This window comes from Melanotaenia boesemani, chromosome 19 (genome assembly GCF_017639745.1).
Source record: "Melanotaenia boesemani isolate fMelBoe1 chromosome 19, fMelBoe1.pri, whole genome shotgun sequence".
Classification (NCBI taxonomy): domain Eukaryota; kingdom Metazoa; phylum Chordata; class Actinopteri; order Atheriniformes; family Melanotaeniidae; genus Melanotaenia; species Melanotaenia boesemani.
This window is the reverse complement of record NC_055700.1, coordinates 30,952,774-30,974,367: the sequence shown is the minus strand read 5'-3', so window position 1 is coordinate 30,974,367 and position 21,594 is coordinate 30,952,774. Positions and strand designations below refer to the sequence as shown.

General features: G+C 42.9%; 1 protein-coding gene across 1 annotated transcript in view; it reads right to left on the bottom strand.

The window, feature by feature from the left end:
* Window positions 1-21,594, bottom strand: part of dcc (DCC netrin 1 receptor) — a 385,109-nt gene that overhangs the window by 290,274 nt on the left and 73,241 nt on the right. Inside the window, 1 exon segment of the mRNA XM_041969439.1 lies at window positions 986-1,336. Within this exon segment, the coding sequence (XP_041825373.1) occupies window positions 986-1,336 (351 nt within the window).

Here is a 21,594-nt window from a genome sequence, read left to right as displayed (position 1 = left end):
GGACGCTGCTCTGTCATGGTTTTGGTCTCTGATTAGTCATGAAGTCATTGTGATGACTTCACACACACCAACATTTAGATTTTGTGGGCTTTGTTAAACAGCAGACAGGAAAGGAAACTGGGAGGAGCTGTAGTCTCTGTGGAGCTGCACATTTCTTATTTTTGGGCTTTGTTCGCATCAAATATCACAGCTTTGTACTGTGCTGCTGTTTGCTGCTGGTTGGAAGCAGTACTTGTGGAGGTTGCATTACCAGCAGGTGCTGGTTGAATATTCAAAAAGTGGAAATTCATTAGCTGTCATGAAATGATGCAAACACGGTGTTTTAAAGTGTTTAAATGTCTGATGAATGATGGAATATTTTCCCTTCCTCCCTCAAACTTTAGATTAGCTGCCACACATACTGTTGATGGAGATGCACTTAAGCCTTTGGGCTCATTTGTCCATAATGTATTCCATAAAATGTATTGATCTTTCACCACACTCCACTTTCTAAATTACATCTCAGGTGAACCACTTTGATCATATGAAATAAATATCAGCGGTGAAATAAATGGAGGAGATGTTGTTGTGCTTTTGGTTCCCGCCACATTCAAGGACAGGTCAAGGACAGGTCTCCTCATCTTCTTCACTTCTCATTTCTTCTTCTCTTTTATCTGTTCCCTCTCAAATGCTACTAGCTATTGATGAATAAATTTCATTATATTAAAAAGTTATTTTACTCATAGTCCACCTTTGTATTTCTTATGTTGCACTGAACTGAGGTTGGTAGTGAAATTCAAATGACTCAGTTCTTTTAATGCTAATGTAAAACCTGCTGTTTACCTGTTTTTGAATAATTTGGCCCAAAGCTGAGCAGAAGTGGTGCAGTTTCAAGGTATTATTTGAAATCTACATCAAGCTGAAGAAGATCAGTAAAGTTTAGCTTCCTTTTAATCCTAATGGAGGAACTCTACTGTCCAGAAATGATGTGAAAACATTGTCTTACCGGCCACAGTGACCCTTGCTGTCCGGCTCACGATGCTCCCTAGCCCGTCCAGTGTGGCGAGGCATTGATACTCTCCCTCGTCGGGCCGGTGGTGCCGTGAGTGCACCACATTGTGCACCAGTAGCGTACCATTTCCCAACTGTTGCCTCCGCTCGTCCACCACTGTGCTGAGCAGCACGCCGTCTTTACGCCACATGATGGTAGGAGGTCCTGCCACTGAATCCGCTTGAGCCTGGCAGTCAAGCTGCAGCACACCGCCTCGCACCGTCACCATGTCCTGAGGCTCCCGGGTGAAGCTAAAGTCCACGAAACCAGCATTAGCTGAAGAGGAGGAAGTCGATGAAGGGGCATCTGAGGCTGTAGACAGAGGAAAGGAGATGAGTTTAGATGGATGCTCAGAGTCCTGATGTTATCTAAAAGGGCTGCATCTCATCAGAACCAAAGATCCCCTTCACATAAACTCAGCTGCAACCAAGCACACAGTGGTTTACAGAGTCCAGAGATGAGGCGTCGTATTGAAGGTTTAAAGCACTTAAACCAAGTAGAAACTGTCACTAGGCGCAAGAAGTCATGAGAGACCACATGTTCACTCTTTCTGGAACCTGATCATTACTTCATTTGTTGGTGTATGACAGGGATCACCAACTCCCGACCTCTTGAGCCAGTGTCCTGCAGGTTTTCAATATCTCCATACTACAGCACACCTGACTCAAATAATGGGTCGTTAAGAGGCTGGTGTGGACCTTGACTATTGACTATTTCATTTGAACCAGGTGTGTTGCAGCAGGGATGCAGTGAAAACCTGCAGGACACTGGCTCAAGAGGTCCGGAGTTGGTGATCCCTGCTGTATGAGCTCCACAAGTGTAAATGCATCCTAGGACCTCAGGTCACATCCTGTCACTGCATAATAAGTCCACCACCATGCTTCACTGTGCAACTGCTGCTTTCACTGTAATTGGTTTGTGCCACGTTGGGTGTTTTTCTAGATGGTGAAGAGTTTAGTTTTGAGGCGCATTTACACCCCGACAGTCCCGCGGGACTCAGTTGGACTGGATGGGAATGACGAGGAATTTCTCACCTTCCTTTGCTTTCACACTGCACGTTACTCAAACGGGCCAAACCATCTGCACAACAAGCAGTTACAACATCTGCTCACTAGGGGGAGATATTCCCTGAAACAACTGCTGATCAAGAGGGGGGAAAAAAAAACAAGAAAACGAAGAAAACCAGGCGTATTGATTGGCCAGGACCGAAAACAAGTTGTTCACTGCAAGTAAAAAATGGACGAACATCAGATTTATTCAGTCTGATTTCTGGTTTTACTTTGGTGTTCAAACCTGATCTGGTTTTTACCAGAATGTGTCTAGTATGAGCAGCAGGAGAGGCAGCCAGACATCCACCATGTTGCTCTACATCACTTCACGGGATGAACCCAACCAGGGTTCCAGAATTCACATCTTTGATCCACATCGGACTGGAATCAGCGTCTCCGATGTGTAGCTCACGAGATACACTAATAACTTTCAGATATGTATTTTCATAAAATTGTGACCCTATATTTAAACTGTCTTGAGTTTTTCATTATAACAAAATAGCCTTTATATATATGTAAGGTAGGTTACTTTGATGGGGTCATTTATACTGTGGAGACATCCTAGCTTCATTAATGTTTTCAAAGTTTGAGTTTTTAAATGTCTGTAATGTTATTTTTTAAGATCCTACCTATTGGGTACTTCAGTTATTTTTTAGGTCATCAAACTATGTTTGATCGAACACACCTGTGGATTGTATAAAAAATATGTGAGTTTTCTGTTAGGCAGCACAGATCTATAGACAAACCAATGAATTCAGCCTGCAGTAGCAGGTTTAGGCAGGGTAACGGGTTTCAACAGAACACCAGCTTGACCAGCTGTGGGAGGAAAGGTTTTACTTTGTTTATGTATTGATTATTTGGTGTATAAATTTGGACATTTTTTCAGACATGTTTCAGCACAGAACATGACAGAGAAAGTTAATCTCCAGCCACGTCCATGCTCTGCAGGATACCTCATCATTCCTATCAAAGCCTCCTGTGCTGCTCTCTCTGTAAAGAGGCTTTTAGTGTGTGAAAAGCTCCAACAAAGGTGAGCAGCGCCGGCACCTCTGCTTGTCTTTGATGTCGTCGCTGCTAAAACGCCTTTTATCCTGATCAGAGCGCCAGTTTGCTCCATCAACAACCACTTCTCAGCTGTGTGTGTTCCCTGGAAAGTCTGAAGGAGCTACAAAGCAATCTGAAGTCACGTCTTTAAAAAGTCAACTTTGAAGTTCAGGAGCTGTTTTGTTTGCACCGATGCTGGTGTTACGCCTTCCCAGCATCAGTTTCTTCCTCAGGACCATTTTTCTTACAAACATTGGTTAGAAGAATTAAACTGTGTCAGTGTTCAACTGAAAAGAGGAAACAAATAAACAATGCCAGGTTTTATACAGAATTAAAAAAATTTCCTCTCAGAAAACCATAAAAATGTTAGCGCTTTAAGTTTAACTCTTTAACAACTGACTAACTCCTTTAACTAACTCCTTTTCTCGGGACTAAAATCAACCATTTTCTTATAAACTTCATATGCATAATGAAACTTTCCTGTTAACATGTAGGCCTTCAGATGGCCTCCCTCCCTGAGCCGGGGTCTGCTGAAGGGTTTCCTTCCTCCTTTCCACTGTCACCCACCACCCGTGCTGCTCAGCATGGATGATGGCGCTTCCATGCTTTGCTTAGCTAGGTAACTAGTTTCATGAAATCTAATTGGAATAATTTCACAATGAATCTGCTTGACTTGATTTTGTCTGCAACGTGTCTTGAGATGACTTGGTTGTGAATTGGTGCTGTTTGAATAAAGGTTAAATTTTGGGGGCTAGCCCACACTGGGTGGCTATCGGGGGGTGGGGGGGGGGGGAGCAGGCCCTCTGCCTGGGTGCCTCTGGGCTCGTTGGGCTCGGGGCCTTTCGCTCTCAGTGCCGGCGGGGTTGGCGGCTGGAGATCTTGGCTCCCTGGGGTCTGTGCTCCGTGACCATGGGGGGCTTTTGGCTGGGGCCTTCTTCTGCAGCCCTTTGGGTGGGTCCCGGGGTCGTCTTCATGGTGGGGGGTTTGGGTTGGTGTTCTATGATTGCTGCTGATTGCCCGGGTCTCTGGGCCGCCCTAGTCTGCCTCTAGCCTTCGTAGAGGTGTGGTCACATCTGCAGGATCACACTCATCTCTGATCCTCCTCCTTCCTCATCCTCTGCATGCTGACTCAGCACTGAGGTGTCCAGTGGGTTTTATACACTAAGAGATGCTTTGGTTTAGGTGTGTGTGTTTCTGGTTTCTTTGGTTTTTTCTGTGATGCATCTTGTTGTTGTTGTCTTGGTTATTTTTTAGGAAACTCCTGATGATTGTCTGCTTAGTTTACCTGTAAAAGCTGTAGGAAATTCTCTGCTGTGTTTTCTGTACAGGTTGTAGCAGCTGCTTGTCTGCTGTTAGGTTGGACTGAAGCTCGTTGCTTCTGTCTGCTGGATCTTTGTCTCCTCTTCCTTTTTTCTACTTTCATTTTTACTTCTCTCAATTTCTGTCCTTTTTTTCTTTCTCCTTCAGTCAGTCCAGCAAGATTAAATAGATTCCATAATTAAAAATAAATAAGATTAAGTAATAAATCATCAAGAGAAGCCTTACATCCATAAAGCTCCTGTTAGCAAAGCAAATTTGTTTGTAACAACACAGCAGCCAGACCATCATTCTGCCACCACCATGCTGGACAAGAAGCTGAATGAAAAGGAATTGAAGTGAACATCCTACCATCAGGCAGGAGGCAGGATACAATCCTTACTGGCTTTGGTTCTTGAATGCTCAAAGTAACATTACAACCAGTTATTCCAGTTTTTTCCGAGTCCGGTCCTTGATTTCTGCTGTTTCTAGTCAGAGACCAAGGGGCTGGTGAAAAAGACATGGTGCAACCGAAGCCACGTGAAGCAGTGAAGCACTTTCACACACCTGCTGTGAAATCAACTCGCTGCTTGGAAGCATCTGATCCAGTAGAAAGAGCGACACCTGCTGGCTGGCTGTCACGGGTCTCCCAGTCTACATGTTATTGCTTTTATCTGACATGACGGAACTACGTTACTCTGATTTAAGACAGACCATAATCCTATGATGTCACCTGCATCAAAGTATCTTATCTCCAGTAATAAGGAGCTACTAGAGCTAAATCAGACTATTTAAAGAAAAGGTGCCAATCTGATCATTTATGCAGCTGGGATCAGAAACTTATCCTCAAAATACCTGCAATTTCCAAAGTGACTGAAACACTTTTAAAGCACAGAGCTCGACAAGCTGGCCCTTCAATATCCTTGCAGAGAAGTTTGGTTTCACATATCTGACATAGCAAGGCCTCAGTTAGTGTGGTTATGTGACTGCTGACATGCTGAAGCAACCAGTCCATACACTTCTGATTTATAAGGTCAATGCAGAGTCGAGCGATGGGCTTGAGCATTCGTTTTATTTAACCTTTATTTAACCAGGAAAAGTCAAATAAGATTAAGAAACTCTTTTCTCACCCTCTCTAAGATAAGCAGCAGCAATACAACATGTCCAAGATTACACAAAAATGAGAAATAAATACATTTACATACTATAAAAGACCAAGTGTATTCAGTGATTTCCACCTCAGGAACTCACAGATTTAAAAGCTCTGGATAAAATCAGATCAATCATTTAACATTTTTTTTGTGCAACAAAATCCATGCAGAAGATGCAGAAGGCAAAAAAGCCTTCCTACCGAGATCCATAGCTTCTACCCAAGTTAGTACCTCCTACTCAGGTCCATACCTTTTATCCAGATCCATACCTTCTACCCAGTTCCAGACCTTCTACTCAGGTCCGTACCTTTTATCCAGGTCCGTACATTCTACCAAGTTCCATACGTTCTACCCAGGTCTGTACCCTCTACCCAGGTCCTTACCTTTTATCCAGGTCCGTACATTCTACCCAGTTCTGTACATTCTACCCAGGTCCGTACCTTCTACCCAGGTCCGTAGTCTACCCAGTTCTATACGTTCTACCCAGATCTGTACATTCTACCCAGGTCCGTACCTTCTACCCAGGTCCGTACCTTCTACCCAGGTCCGTAGTCTATCCAGTTCTATACGTTCTACCCAGATCTGTACATTCTACCCAGGTCCGTACATTCTACCCAGGTCCGTACCTTCTACCCAGGTCCGTAGTCTACCCAGTTCCTTACATTCTACCCAGATCTGTACATTCTACCCAGGTCCGTACATTCTACCCAGGTCCGTACCTTCTACCCAGGTCCGTACATTCTACCCAGGTCCGTACCTTCTACCCAGGTCCGTACCTTCTACCCAGGTCCGTACATTCTTCCCAGTTCCGTACATTCTACCCAGGTCCGTACCTTCTACCCAGGTCCGTACCTTCTACCCAGGTCCGTAGTCTACCCAGATCCTACGTTCTACCCAGATCTGTACATTCTACCAGGTCCGTACATTCTACCCAGGGCCGTACCTTCTACCCAGGTCCGTACATTCTACCCAGGTCCGTACCTTCTACCCAGGTCCGTACCTTCTACCCAGGTCCGTACATTCTTCCCAGTTCCGTACATTCTACCCAGGTCCGTACCTTCTACCCAGGTCCGTACCTTCTACCCAGGTCCGTAGTCTACCCAGTTCCTTACGTTCTACCCAGATCTGTACATTCTACCCAGGTCCGTACGTTCTACCCAGGGCCGTACCTTCTACCCAGGTCCGTACATTCTACCCAGGTCCGTACTTTCTACCCAGGTCCGTACATTCTTCCCAGTTCCGTACATTCTACCCAGGTCCGTACCTTCTACCCAGGTCCGTACCTTCTAACCAGGTCCGTAGTCTACCCAGTTCCTTACGTTCTACCCAGATCTGTACATTCTACCCAGGTCCGTACATTCTACCCAGGTCCGTACCTTCTACCCAGGTCTGTCCCTTTTAACCAGGTCCATACATTCTACCCAGATCTGTACCTTATACCCATGTCTGTACCTCTTACCCAGGTCCGTACAGCCAGGGGGGACAGAGAAGAACCAAAGCAGGAACCAGCACTTCTCTAAGTAACTAGAAACATTTATGAAGATTTACCACTGACTTTTAATCATGGTTCTGTGATACTAACAACAAACTATGTTCATTGTAGGGAGATTAGAGCTACTCTATCATATGATCCATAGCAGTCCAGTTTAGAAAAACTGTGTTCATATAAGCCACTTCATAAACATATTGACCCAGCTACAGAAAGCTCCGTCAGGACCAGAACCAGAAAGGAAACCTCCATCAGAACCAGACAAGTATGGTGAAAGGGATTCTACATCTGCTTCCAGCTGCTTTATCTCCATGTCTCATCTCTGCAGCAACCTGCATTAGTTGCCATAAAACTCAACTTCATCCAGTCAGAGCAAACAGGCATATTAAATAAACAGAACACACCCCTCACCAACACCACCCAGCCTCTTCTAAAAACATGCTAGCTCAGCTACATCCATTAGCACATAGCAGCTTCCTTTTGTCCAGCCAGCACATCCTCCTGTTCTTTCTTGGCTTGCCTCTATCGTCCTGGCTCTCCATTCTTTTCTTCTTCCTTTCACTTCCTCTTCTCTTTCTCTTTTCCTATGTGGTTTCCTTCTTATTGATTCCCCTTCACCAGTCCCCCCTCCCCCTCTCTCTCTATCAGTAAATCACTATCTTGACAGCTCTATCTGTATTCACTTCCAATGGTCACACCAGCACACACACAAACACACAATCCAGCAGGGTGCCCTTGCCCGCTTCATCCTGCAGCTTGATGCTATCACTCTCCGTCAGCCCTCCACCTCCACTCTGTTCTCCTCTCTCCACTACCTCTCACTCACTTTTTCCTCATATTTATCTGCACCATGAAGCTGCTCTTCACTCCTGTGCCTCTGAACACACCTTTAGTGGTTTGGAAGAAATGATTTCTTGTTATATTTGGGCATACTTCTCTGGAAAGGACAATGTGTTTAGTATTGATTCGAACCATGTTAGTCAGCCAAGTTATCCCTTAGTCACATCACAGCAGTTTAGTTCAATTATCTGAAAATATAATGTGTCTCTGCAGCCATGTGCCAGATACTGTATATCCATGTGGGCCGTGTCCTGGTATAAACCTTGACAAAGGCTTCTCCTTGTGACATGCTTTTTCTGTCTGAGTGGATTTGATTTGCACGCTTTGCATTAGTTTCCTCCCACAGACCAAAAATCATATCTTTATAGTAAAATGACCACAAGCAATAGCTCTGTATGCAACTGTAAATTGGATGAGGAAAATGTGTTGGTTACATCTCTCATCTAACCTGAAGTCTGGAACCTTCAACTGGATCAACAATAACAGAGGAAAATTATTAAGAAATAAGGAAACAATGATCCTAAGAGTTACATACAGCCTCAGTTCTAATAAAGTAAAAAGTAAATAAAACCAGACCTCATCATCTCACATTTTATCCCCAGTAGAAGATGAACAACACATCAGATGATGAAACTGAGACATTTCACCATGTGATGGAAAATATGAGCTGATAGTGAATCTGATGCAGTCTGGAAAAAGTAGTTCCAGGGTGATGTTCGGCACGGTGTAAAAAGTAGTTCCAGGGTGGTGTTCGGTATGGTGTAAAAAGTAGTTCCAGGGCGATGTTCGGCACGGTGTAAAAAGTAGTTCCAGGGCGATGTTCGGCACGTTGTAAAAAGTAGTTCCAGGGCGATGTTCGGCACGGTGTAAAAAGTAGTTCCAGGGCGATGTTCGGCACGGTGTAAAAAGTAGTTCCAGGGTGATGTTCGGCACGGTGTAAAAAGTAGTTCCAGGGTGATGTTCGGCACGGTGTAAAAAGTAGTTCCAGGGCGATGTTCGGCACGGTGTAAAAAGTAGTTCCAGGGCGATGTTCGGCACGGTGTAAAAAGTAGTTCCAGGGCGATGTTCGGCACGGTGTAAAAAGTATTTCCAGGGCGATGTTCGGCACGGTGTAAAAAGTAGTTCCAGGGCGATGTTCGGCACGGTGTAAAAAGTAGTTCCAGGGCGATGTTCGGCATGGTGTAAAAAGTAGTTCCAGGGCGATGTTCGGCACGGTGTAAAAAGTAGTTCCAGGGCGATGTTCATCATGGTGTAAAAAGTAGTTCCAGGGCGATGTCCGGCACGGTGTAAAAAGTAGTTCCAGGGTGATGTTCGGCACGGTGTAAAAAGTAGTTCCAGGGTGATGTTCGGCACGGTGTAAAAAGTAGTTCCAGGGCGATGTTCGGCACGGTGTAAAAAGTAGTTCCAGGGTGATGTTCGGCACGGTGTAAAAAGTAGTTCCAGGGCGATGTTCAGCACGGTGTAAAAAGTAGTTCCAGGGTGATGTTCGGCACAGTGTAAAAAGTAGTTCCAGGGTGATGGTTGGCATTAGAACAAGATTTAACCTGCATTTCAGACCACTCACCAGTTGATGAATAAAAGCTTTATCCAGCATCATATTATGGCTGTCAATCTCTCATTCCATAACTCTTTGCACATGCATGTTTTTAATCAGAGATTGAAGTGAAAGGGTATGTTAGATGTGTAGCATGAAGGTTTGAGGCAGATCACAGCGCAGCAGCTGGAGTTGTCTGCATGAACTAGCTCACTGGCATCGCTTTGTTTGTGGATTTCAGGGTGAACTGTGTTCACAGACAGTGGTTTCTGGAAGTCTTCCTGAGTCCATGCAGTGGTTTCCAGTAGAGAATCATGTCTGCCTTTAATGCAGAAGATCACCAACATCCAGCCTTGTCCCATGCACACAGAGATTCCTTCTTATTCTCTGAATCTTCTGATGATATTGTACAATGTAGATGGTGGATCTTTAAAGTCTGAGAAACATTTTTCTGAAATTGTTCCACAGTTTTAGATCCAGTTTGTCTCACATTGGTGAAGCTCTGTCCATCTTTCCATCTGAGAGACTCTGCCTCTCTGAAATGCTCCTTTTATACCCAGTCATGTTACTGACCTGTTACCAGGTAACCTGGTTAGTTGTCCAATGCTCCTCCAGGTGTTTCTGGTTTGTACCAGGTACTTTTCCAGCCTGCTCCTTTTATTATTATTATTATTATTATTATTGTTATTGTTAGTTAAGCAGTTTGAGGAATACTAAAACTCTTCTTTTTGTTTGCACCTTCTTGTAGTCATCTTGATCCTACAAGCTGGTGGTTTAATTGTTTTAATTTCTTTTCAGGTGATTTTGTTTATTTCTGTGGTCATTTCACCTTTTTGTTGTTGTTTTGAGTCTTTTTGGTCTTTATGCATCTTTGTGGTTGTTGTGTGCCTACCTGTGCCATTTTGTAATCTGATTATTTCTCTTTGTAGTGCCTTTTCCTGCTTGGATGTCTTTTTTGCTGGGCCTGCTAGGTCTGCTAGGACTATTGGGTCTCTTAACTGAACAAACAACAAAATAAAGATGAAACTCTGTTAACAGGAGACAGAGTAAATAAGTCAGGCAGCAGCGTGATGCAGCAGTGGGAGGAAAGAGCAGCAACAACCTAATAAAGCTGGAAACATTGGAGGATCGGGGTCTGGGTACCAGCGTATTCTTGGAAAGACCTCTGCAGCAGAAACTCTGCTGGCTGGAGATGGAAGGATGTAAAGCCATCCTGGAGTTTGTATGATAAAGTCCGAGTTAGTGACAGCAAAATGAACGTCTAACAAAGGCTGACTCGGTGGAAGACTGTCTGTATCGCCACGCTGGACTGAAGCCTAAAACCGTGTGTGTGCTTCAACCTTTCATGACTGAAAGATGGGAACAGCAAGGAGAAAGAGAAAGAAAGGAGAGGAGGAAGAAGCAAATCGTGGGAGGTTAATTGTTGCTGGACTAGAAGCTGAAAATGTAGCTTATCAGGCTAAACGTCTGGAAAACCTGATGAACAAAGGAAGAGAAACGAAGGGATGAGTCAAGAGGAAGGCATGAAGAAAAGGTGGGTGGATAGAAATGAAGGTCTTCTATCAGCCAGACGTCCCCTTCATCCAGTAAGAACATGGAACAGAATCACAAAGATGCCGCATCGTCAAACCTTATAAAGGAACAAGCTGGCTTCGATTAATTCTGCTTTTCTAGACCAATAACTGGACAGAAATATGCTACTTGCTAAAAAATGAGCCACGTTCCTGCTGACATACCCAATGTGCTCCATACAGTGTACCATCATGTGTAGGATGTTGTCAGTTGTTTTTATAATAAGATCTGTAGTTAACCTGTTCACCAGCTCTCTAATCACATGGTCAGCCTTCTTATTCTCAGGTAAATTCCTTCAGCGTCATTTGTCTCTTCCCTCGACACCATCAGCTACCCATCCCACCCTCATCTATTCCTGCCCCATTTCACCTCTTACACCTTCTCTAAACTCTATCTCTCGTCATCTGGTTATTTTTCCAGCTGACTACACTCCTCTTTTTCTCAGAGAGCCAAAGTCATTGACATGCAGAGGTGGTCTCCTCACCCTCAGTCCAAGACACCCCAGATCATCCATTCTTCCCAACCTCAAAAGGGGCCTCATGTCTAAACCTGAGCGTAGCAAAGCAGACTGCAGGTGGCGTACAAAGGGAAAACAGGAAATACGGCACATAAAAACTTCCAGATTTATAAGGGAGCGCCTTGCCCCACCCACATGGTGGCTATAAATGGTCAGGTGAACGCCTAAAACATCATTTCCATAATGGCTCAGGAGGGAAAAAGAGGGAAGAAGAGGACTTCTCCGAAATGTGTGACTGAGATCCTGATGGATCACGCTGGAAAACTAGAAGGTTTTATCTGGTGGGGATAGCGTGGTCATCACCAGGTCAGAAAGGTGGAGGAGGGCAGCAGGTGGAGATGCTGTCAGCGCCATGTCAGAGGAAGACTCTAGAGAGGAGGATCATCATTTAGTCCTTTGTTTTCATCTAGAAAATGAACATGTACAGATACACCTGAGACTGGTAGCAGTTTATTTAGTGTTATAATAATATTTCTTTCTAGTTCCTGGGTGCTCCAGCTGGGTGGGCGGGACTGCAGCTGTGGTTGGAGAGGGTGAGGCCAGAGACTCCGCCCAGCACCACAGCAGCCGTGTCCTCCAAGGAAGTCCTGCAGGTGCAGAGCGAACATCACCGCTATTAACCAGGTGGACAAGGAGCTGCGGGAGATAAAGTCTGGATGGAACCTGGGACACCACGAAAAAGCTTTGTGGACAAATAAAATTTCCTCTACCTGTTTCCTAAGCATTGCATCACTTCTAGACCTCCAGCTTCCAGTCTGGTCCCACTCTACTGGGTCTGAGAATGAATGAGTCATGGTTGGCCCAGACCAGCCTCTCTCTACATCCACCTGGTTCTTCCTGCAGCTTTGGTGCATCATCATCAGCGATTCCATTGGGGAAACTGGACGTTGCTGCAAACTGCATCGTTGTGTTTCCAGTTCTCTCCCAGTGTAGGAAGTTCATGGAACGTCTGGGTGTTTGGACTGAAAGTGGGTGTTTTCTCACCTTGGACACCAGCTGGACAACATCTGTGTGTGTGTGTGTGTGTGTGTGTGTGTGTGTGTGTGTGTGTGTGTGTGTGTGCATAAAGCCTTCATTAGCGAACCTCACCTGTCAAACACCCTATGTGTCTTGTTGAACTAAAACAGCCATAATCTCTCTGACATTTTCACAGCTGAGCTCAACATACACACACACACACACACACACACACACACACACACACACACACACACACACACACACACACACAGTACTAGAACAGCAGGACCAGTTAAAGTTTGTCTAGAAAATCCTTTAAATACAAGAAATGTTGAAATAAAAAGCAAAACAAGCTGTTTTGTTTTTCTTCCTGGCAAAGCGTTTTGGTTCACTCTCTTTTCCATTAAATTAATAAAAATAAAACACAAACAGATGGGTGGGGGGGGGCTCTTTCTAACCAAGTGATGGCAGCCTCCCCCACCTGCAGTTTCGTACCAACCACAGACCATTCCAATGAGACCACCTGAGGGCCGTCCAGCTTTTTACTTTAAATCCTTAAATAACACATGATGGGTGAGGATGATTTTTTCTTATTTTTTCTTTCTTATTGTAATAATTCAGTAGGTATTAATCACCAGTATGACCAGTATATTTATCTCCCTGTACTGTGGAGGTGTCTGCGATAACATTTATCAGATTCTTTTAGAAACACGGTCATTTCACCAGAAAAGATTAAATAAATCCACCTTCTCTGATTGGTGCTTAATCTACATTTCACCACAAGAGCGGAGATGATAAGTTCAGATGGTTCAGAACAAACTCTCTGTCCTCCTCTGATGGCTGCTGTGTTTACTACTAATTACTTACGTGTGTGTGTGAGAGAGTGTGTGTGAGTGTGTGTGTGTGTGTGTGTGTGTGTGTGTGCCAATCCCAGCCTGTTTCCTTCCAGAATGTAAATGATATTAAATCAGTCCCAGCAGATGTTTGACATGCTGGAACCTTTGGTTCTCATGTGGAGAATGGCAGTCTGGTTTAACCCATGAAGCCGTACGAGGAGCGTTGCACATCCACCATCTAAGAGTTGCACACGTTTACAAAAGTGACTGAACTCAACTTCATGTGAATATTTGGTTGAAAGTTGGTTGAAAAGATGAAATGAGTGCCGTCTAAATGAACTGAACAAATGAAGATGTGCCATAAAGCTGCTAATAAAGGCGATCAAAACAGACATGAAGGATGGCAACTTGTCTGTTTGATGTCATCCACGACCAAATGTGTCTGAATCACTGCTTTTTATATGGTTCGGTGTATTTACATGACTTTTACATAACACATAACATACTGTAATGGGGAAGTGTGTTGTGGTAAGGGGAATTAGCTCAGTTAGCCGGATAAAGCTGCCACAAGGTTGACAAACTCACAGCGACACTGGTACTGAAGATTCCACAGTGCGTGCTCTTTAATAAAAGGACATTCATCAACCATATAAAGCCCGGTTGGACGGCTACTGTCTCATTATACATAAATAAAACAGTGCAACACAACACGTCCGTCACAACGAGGGGGAAAAAGAAAAGAATAAGAGCTGAGCTCCCAAAATGTCCATCTGCAGTCCAAGCGTGCGCAAGACGATCTCTCTTCTCAAATCATCTTGCTGACGTCATCATAAGTAGATAACCAAAAGTAGTCTTAAAGGGTCATTCCACAATTACAACTGTTACAATACCTTCCTATTCCATAGTATGAAGTTCAGGCTTTAGCTTAATGATGTCCAAATCCTGAGCTTGTCAGTGCAGCACCATGGACAGCGAACAAAAGCTGAGCTTTAAACCTGGTTCAGAGTAAAAACAAAGCTTTTCCAGCTCCACCAACCAGCCAATCACATGGCAGCATGGAGTCATGTAGACGTGGTGAAGACGACCTTCTGAAGGTAAGACTGAGCATCAGAATGAGGAAGAAAGAGGATTTAAAAGACTTTGAACGTGGTTGTTGGTCTGAGTATTTACTGGGATTTCCACCCACAACCATCTCCAGGGTTTCCAGAGATGGTCTGAAGAAGAGAAAATATCCAGAGCAGCAGTTGTCTGGACCAGGAAGCAGCAGAAGACACACCGGGTGCCTCCTGCCAGCTAAGAACAGGAAACTGAGGCTACAATTCACACACACTCACCAACACTGGACAATAGAAGATGGAGAAACGTTGCTGGTCTGATGAGTCTCCATTTCAGCTCCACATTCAGATGCTCGGCTCAGAATCTGCTGGAAACATCATGAAAACATGGATCCATCCTGCCTTGGATCAACGCTTCAGGCTGCTGCTGGTGTCATGGTGGGGGGAGGTTTTCTTGGTCCACTTTGGGCCCCTTAGTACCAACGTGGCCTGGTTTAACCAACACAGCCTACCTGAGTATTGTTGCTGACCATGTCCATCCCTTTATGACCACAGTGGAGCATCTTCTGATGCTACTTCCAGCAGGATAATGTTTTATTTTTATCATTTTTTCTTTCATGTCATCAGTGTGGCCAAACAAGAAAGTGTTTTGCATTTGGTCCTTGTCTAAATGCATTAAGAGACAATAGTGACACCCCATCCCCTGAAAAGTATCATCATATTTACTGTGATTGTGCCAGTTAAAATCCGCTAAGCGTTCAGTCCATGCGCTGCTAACAGAAACCTTTACAGCTGACAGACACAATTACCAGTGGGTCACACAGCCAACCAATTATACTGGTCCACACGTGGATACAGACAATCAGTGAATCACAATAACAAGGTAGCTCACTGCAGAAGAAGGAGAAGCTGTCATAACACACACACATAAACACACACCAGTTTCTGAGTGACAAAGGCTTTGTGTCACAGCGTCGAGGGAATAGCTGTCAGACGGGTCAGACATTTAGTGTGTACATGCTACCACAGCTTCACACGGTCTTCATTCCCTCTCCCATGTGTGCTCTATATTAACTGTCACTCAGATTTATGAATTTACTCCCACATTTGTGGCACAGCGACTGAAACAAACTGGGATTTAACTATGAACCTTCCAGAAAGTGGACGTCTGACCATCAGATCATGTCTTTCCTCACTTATGAAATTATAAATAAAATGGCACAAATATTTATGTTAAATACAAAATGGGCATTTTAAACTAAGAGATGCCAGTTTTTGCAACACTGCATACTAAATATAATAGGCCTACTACTAACTCTTCTCTTCTGACAGTTAAGCTAAGCCGTTAGCTAAAACCTGAGCTCATGCTAACACTTATTTGACTACATATTTCTTTATATAGTCTATATATTTCTATTCAGCATCTCATTAGCATGAAATGAAAATTGCTCAGCTAATATTATTGAAGCATTTCTGATTGCAACGGCAAAGATTTTAATCCAACTTCACACAATTAGCTGCTTTAGCTTGCTGGTTAATTGTCTCTTTACAGAGTGCGGTGCTTGGTTTGCCACTAAAGACTGGATAAATTTAACGCTGATTCAACATGCAAAGAATCGCGTTAAAAAAAGAAAATTGGACACAAACAAACGTATCCATCTTAAGAAAACTCAGAAGCTATTTCAAGCTAACGTGTGGAAGCACTTTAAGCTAACCATCCGTTAGCACCAGGTGGTGTGAGTTTTTGTTTGGTAACTGCTGTGTGATGCATAAATATATACGTTACTCATCCACGTAACCAGGAAAATCTCAGCTAAATGTTCAACAAAATCAATTTTGGGAAAACAGAAGACAATCAAACTACAAGCACATAAATAGACAACGATCAAAAAGAGGGACAGGACTCAACAAGTTAAGCTAGCTTCTTCATTTTAATTTGTGGTCCTTATATTTGTACTACACTCACATTTGGACAACACCCAGAATAAAACCCGGACATGGAAGTAAAAACAGTGTCAGAGCAATTTTATTGGTCTTTGATCGCAAATTCACTTCCTGTAAACCAAGAGTCAAGAAGTCAAACAAGCCACGGATGAAAAGGAAGAGAAAGATGAAAAGAAGCAGTCTGGGTGTAGCAGTGAACATGTTCTGGGATTTTTTTAAGCTATTAATTCCTCAATTTCCCCCTCAGTTTTCCTTTAAGCTTTGTTCTCATGTTTACAGCTTTTTGTTTTGTCTACCAGTAAACTATGTAAAACTGCCCAAATGTCCTGGAAAGCAGTGGATGTTTCCTGTTGTTAAGAAAATGTCTTTCAGCTGTAAACCTGCTCCACATGTTTAATCTGGATTACCAAACAGGGCGCTGATGTTTAGCAGTAAGAAACTGAGGCCACAGGGTTTAACGTGCAGTAGAAAAGCAGCAGCATCTGGGCTAAAACAAAGACCTGCAGCTAAAGGAGATACTGAAGCTGGTGGTCGAAGTCTCAGAGCAAAGGAAAACTTGATTCAGCATTGTAGCCATAACTTCTCATTCTTCAGGCCTAGGGCTATAAAAACTCCAGATCTAGAAAGACAGCGAAGCCTACAGTTCGATATAGATAAAAGGTCTCAAGCTAGGGCACCCCTGGGGCCTCATGGCGAACGGACATACTATATAACCAGACAACAACGAGATCCGGTGTTAGAACTGAGGCCTGAGGCAAGAGCCAGTAACAGGGCTAAAAAGCAGAAACTACAATCCTGGAGCTACAACAGAGACATTTAAGGTGACACAAATCTCAGGCCTGGGGCGAAACTCAACTTGCTGACTACAAGACAGCAATTAGAAAAGTGTGCGTGATAAAGGTGGAAGAGTTCCTGCTGCCACAGGAGTTGCAGCAAAGGATAATTATAGTCTGTGGCACGCATGTCGTCCTCCATAGTTTTATGACTGTTCAAACCAGTGAATTTGGCCCAAAGACAGCAGAGATTTCACTGCTTACTTTTTATATGACTGTTGTCTGTTACCTGCTGCTAACTGCAGGGGCTAGAATACCCCCCAAAACCAGGATTGTGCCAATAGGTTAACAAATCCAAAACAGTCTGGATGCTGTGCAAAACAGAGATGAAAACAGAATGCAATGATTTGCAGACCTCATCAAGTCATCGTTATCCCCAGTAGAAGATCAACATCATGTCAGAGGATGAAACTGAGACATTTCAGCATGTGATGGAAAATATGAGCTGATAGTGAATCTGATGCAGCAACACAATTTCAGAAAGACGTTCTTTTGAAGACCCCAACATCTACAGTGTACAATATCATCAGAAGATTCAGAGAATAAGGAGGAATCTCTGTGCAGAGGGGGCAAAGCCAAAGATCTAAACTGGAGGTTTTTATTTACATCTTACATAGCGTCCCAGCTTTTTTGGAACTGGGTTGTATATTGTAGTAATCAAAATGATTAATTATCGACTCCTAACTCATGTTCATCCCGTTCGGCATGGCCTCTCTTTTATATGCTTTATATACTTGTTTACTTTGTGCCCATCTTAGCCCCTTCATTTCTTCTCTTTTCTTCCCTGCTTCATCCCATGATCTGTTCTTCTCGTCATCCCATTTCCATCTGTTCTTCTATCCCAGAGTATGCAACTATAATGCTGATTATGCTGCAGTGTCAGCCCTCAGCGTCACAAGGCCAGCTTGGATCGATGATATTGATCATAAATCTCAGCCTCCCTCTAACCAGTGTGTGTGTGTGTGCGGTTGTATGCATGTCTGACTGGATATGTGTGTCTCTGCTGTAACTGTTTGTTTGCATATTGATTCCATGTTGCTCACTTTTGCATGCATTGACCTGTTTGGATTTAATGAGGATAAATGTAAAATGTTGAGATTTGACCTTATTTGCACACATCCATACCTGCAGTGAAATGGAAATGAGTGGCTGTTGTCTGTCTCGCTTGCATAAATGATTTATGTAAATTCATCTTTCTCTGTGGTAAAAAGACATTTCCCCTGACAGCAGCCATCATGTCACATGCAGCTCTGACTGCTGACACATCCACACCTTGGTGCTGTTAGGGGTTTTTATCTCGAAAATTAAAGACCATGAAGCTTTCACCCTGAATATAAAAATAGAAACATCAATCATCATGTCATCTAAAAGATAATGAAAGATGATCAGTGTTGCAGGGATACCAAATCCCCTTAATTCAATAAAATCATGGCAAACAAAGAAAATTACTGGTGTTTCGTGAAATGAAAATGAGTGAAAGGAGAATTACTTCTTTCATTCCCTGTATGGAAATCATAATGTTGTGGAAGATTGTTCTTCATCTCTCTTGAACCATGTTCAAGAAAGACTTGAACCTCCATGTTCTGACTTCCTTTTGGAAGCGTGTGGACGTAATTTGCGCTGAAACATTAGAATCCATTTTCAGACATGAATAATTATAAACGTGCATGCTGCGTCTGCCCCAGAGAGTTGATAGTTTGTAATGCATCATGGGTAACGTGGTGTAAAGTAGGTGTAGCACCGACTAGAAGCAGGAAGAGGACCTCATGTAATCTGAACCAATGTGGTGGGCGGATCCAAACATCCAGCATACTGAAACCAATGTTAGTATTGATATCAGTCTGTACTAGTGTGACAGCATCAGTACTTTGATGTAAGGCTTGAAAAGGCCAAAAATCCTAATAAATAAGGAGGTTAAAGTGTTAAAAACCTTTATATGTTCATTCCATGATTTCTTAAAGTCGGCAGCGTGGCTCAGTGGGTAGAGTGGTCATCTTGTAACCCAAGGGTTGCCGGTTCGATCCTTGGCCTGTCAAGTTCATGTTGAGGTGTCCCTGAGCAAGACACCGAACCCTAAATTGCTCCTGATGGGTTGTGCTTAGCGCCTTGCAAAGCAGCTTCACTGCCATCAGTGTGTGAATATGATGTAAAGTGCTTTGGGTAAAAGCGCTATATAAGTACAGACCATTTACACGTTCGTTTTAGTAGCCCTATTAAAGCGTATCGGCATCATGGCGTTGTTTTAAACCGGTACGGTTCTAACGTGTCTGAATAAAAATGTCTTTATACTGGGTGCTGTCTTTATGTGTTTGTGTCCCTGCAGACAAATGCAGTATGCAAGCAGTTTAACCACTGAGGTCATCAGGAAACTCATCTGCAGGTATAAACTGTGCATTTTATGGCCCTTCCTTTACAGCTGTGCGGGATTTAAGCATGACAGACTGCCAGTGACCATTTATATATGACTGACTGCTGTGCAACAGACGGTAAATCACATTGCAGCGCCGGTTCTGAAGGTGCCATCTTCTGTTTACATTAGCATCAAGCTCAGCTTAGCCTGAAGGATGAAGAGAGCTTTTCTATTGAAGCCTCAATGATTTCCTTTTTATTCTGTCTCTGCTTCAATATTCTTACTAATAGCAATTTGTAGAAAATGAATCAGTGGTTAAATGTTGCTTTAGACCGGCTCAGTAAAACACACATACACACATCAAGCCTTTAATCCTTTACCATACAGTACATTTATCTCCCAGAGTTTAGTGAAAGTCCCACTATACTATACTATATATATAATTTTTCTTTCTCCCATGAGGAAAAAAGTTCTTTGGATTGTGTGCTTTCCTTTAGGCAAAAATAAGAATCCATGATTATTTTTTAAGAAATTATTTAGATGTCAGTTAACAATATAGTAGCAATAATAAAATATTAAAAACAGTAATGGAAAGACAGACTTTCAGCATTATATGTCCAAACCAAGTAGCAGATATAGCTTAGAAGCTTTACTTCCACACATTTAATAAAATGCATTTTCTACCATGTTGCTCTACCAAATGCTAAAGCAAAAGATTAGAAAATAAGTTGCTTGCATAACAAAATTTGGATATAAATTCCATAACAGCTGTGACTCTGTCAGCTGGCCATATATTCACGATTACTAAGAAAGCCAACCCTGTGCTGTTCATAATGAGAAGCAAGTTCTTCATGAGAAACACGTTCATCATGAGAAACACGTTCATCATGAGAAACATGTTCATCATGAGAAACACGTTCATCGTGACAAACATGTTCATCATGAGAAACATGTTCATCATGACAAACACGTTCTTCATGAGAGACACGTTCATCATGAGAAACACGTTCTTCATGAGAGACACGTTCATCATGAGAAACATGTTCATCATGAGAAACACGTTCATCGTGAGAAACACGTTCATCATGACAAACACGTTCATCATGAGAAACACGTTTATCATGAGAAACATGTTCATCATGAGAAACACGTTCATCATGAGAAACATGTTCATCATGAGAAACACGTTCATCGTGAGAAACACGTTCATCATGACAAACACGTTCATCATGAGAAACACGTTCATCATGACAAACACGTTCATCATGAGAAACACGTTTATCATGACAAACACGTTCATCATGAGAAACACGTTTATCATGAGAAACACGTTCACCATGACAAACACGTTCATCATGAGAAACACGTTCATCATGAGAAACACGTTCATCATGAGAAACACGTTTATCATGAGAAACATGTTCATCATGAGAAACACGTTCATCATGAGAAACATGTTCATCATGAGAAACACGTTCATCGTGAGAAACACGTTCATCATGACAAACACGTTCATCATGAGAAACACGTTTATCATGACAAACACGTTCATCGTGAGAAACACGTTTATCATGAGAAACACGTTCACCATGACAAACACGTTCATCATGAGAAACACGTTCATCATGAGAAACACGTTCATCGTGAGAAACACGTTCATCATGACAAACACGTTCATCATGAGAAACACGTTTATCATGACAAACACGTTCATCATGAGAAACACGTTTATCATGAGAAACACGTTCACCATGACAAACACGTTCATCATGAGAAACACGTTCATCGTGACAAACATGTTCATCATGAGAAACACGTTCATCGTGAGAAACACGTTCATCATGACAAACACGTTCATCATGAGAAACACGTTCATCGTGAGAAACACGTTCATCATGAGAAACACGTTTATCATGAGAAACACGTTCATCATGACAAACACGTTCATCGTGAGAAACACGTTCATCGTGAGAAACATGTTCATCGTGACAAACATGTTCATCATGAGAAACACGTTCATCGTGAGAAACACATTCATCATGACAAACACGTTCATCATGAGAAACACATTCATCGTGAGAAACACGTTCATCA